This window comes from Corvus brachyrhynchos, unplaced genomic scaffold, assembly GCF_000691975.1.
Source record: "Corvus brachyrhynchos isolate BGI_N302 unplaced genomic scaffold, ASM69197v1 scaffold319, whole genome shotgun sequence".
NCBI lineage: Eukaryota > Metazoa > Chordata > Aves > Passeriformes > Corvidae > Corvus > Corvus brachyrhynchos.
The window spans coordinates 1,034,955-1,035,168 of NW_008246065.1; the positions used below are offsets into that span (position 1 = coordinate 1,034,955).

General features: G+C 83.2%; 1 protein-coding gene across 1 annotated transcript in view; it reads right to left on the reverse strand.

Annotated features, from left to right (window-relative positions):
• SEC23IP (SEC23 interacting protein) overlaps positions 1-209 on the reverse strand; it is a gene marked incomplete at its 5' end in the record, with an annotated part of 35,074 nt that extends 34,865 nt beyond the window's left edge. Inside the window, one exon of the mRNA XM_008643199.2 lies at positions 173-209. Coding sequence (XP_008641421.1) covers positions 173-209 — 37 coding nt within the window. The remainder of the gene's footprint in view (positions 1-172) is intronic.
• Between the last annotated feature and the right edge of the window lie 5 nt (positions 210-214).

Sequence of the window (214 nt, forward strand, 5' to 3'; positions counted from 1 at the left end):
CCCCGCCCCGCGGCCCCCCCTGGCAGCCCCGGCTCGGCTCTGGGGGTCCCCCGGCCCCCCGCCCCTTCCCGGCGGGGGTGGCGATGGAGGGACCCGGCGGGACCCCGCACAGCCCCTGCGCTCCCAGCTGCGCACCCTCCCTCCCTATCTCCCTGTCTCCCCCTCTCCGTACCGGCGGGCAGGAGCGCGGGGGCGGGCGGGGCGGCCGGGGCGC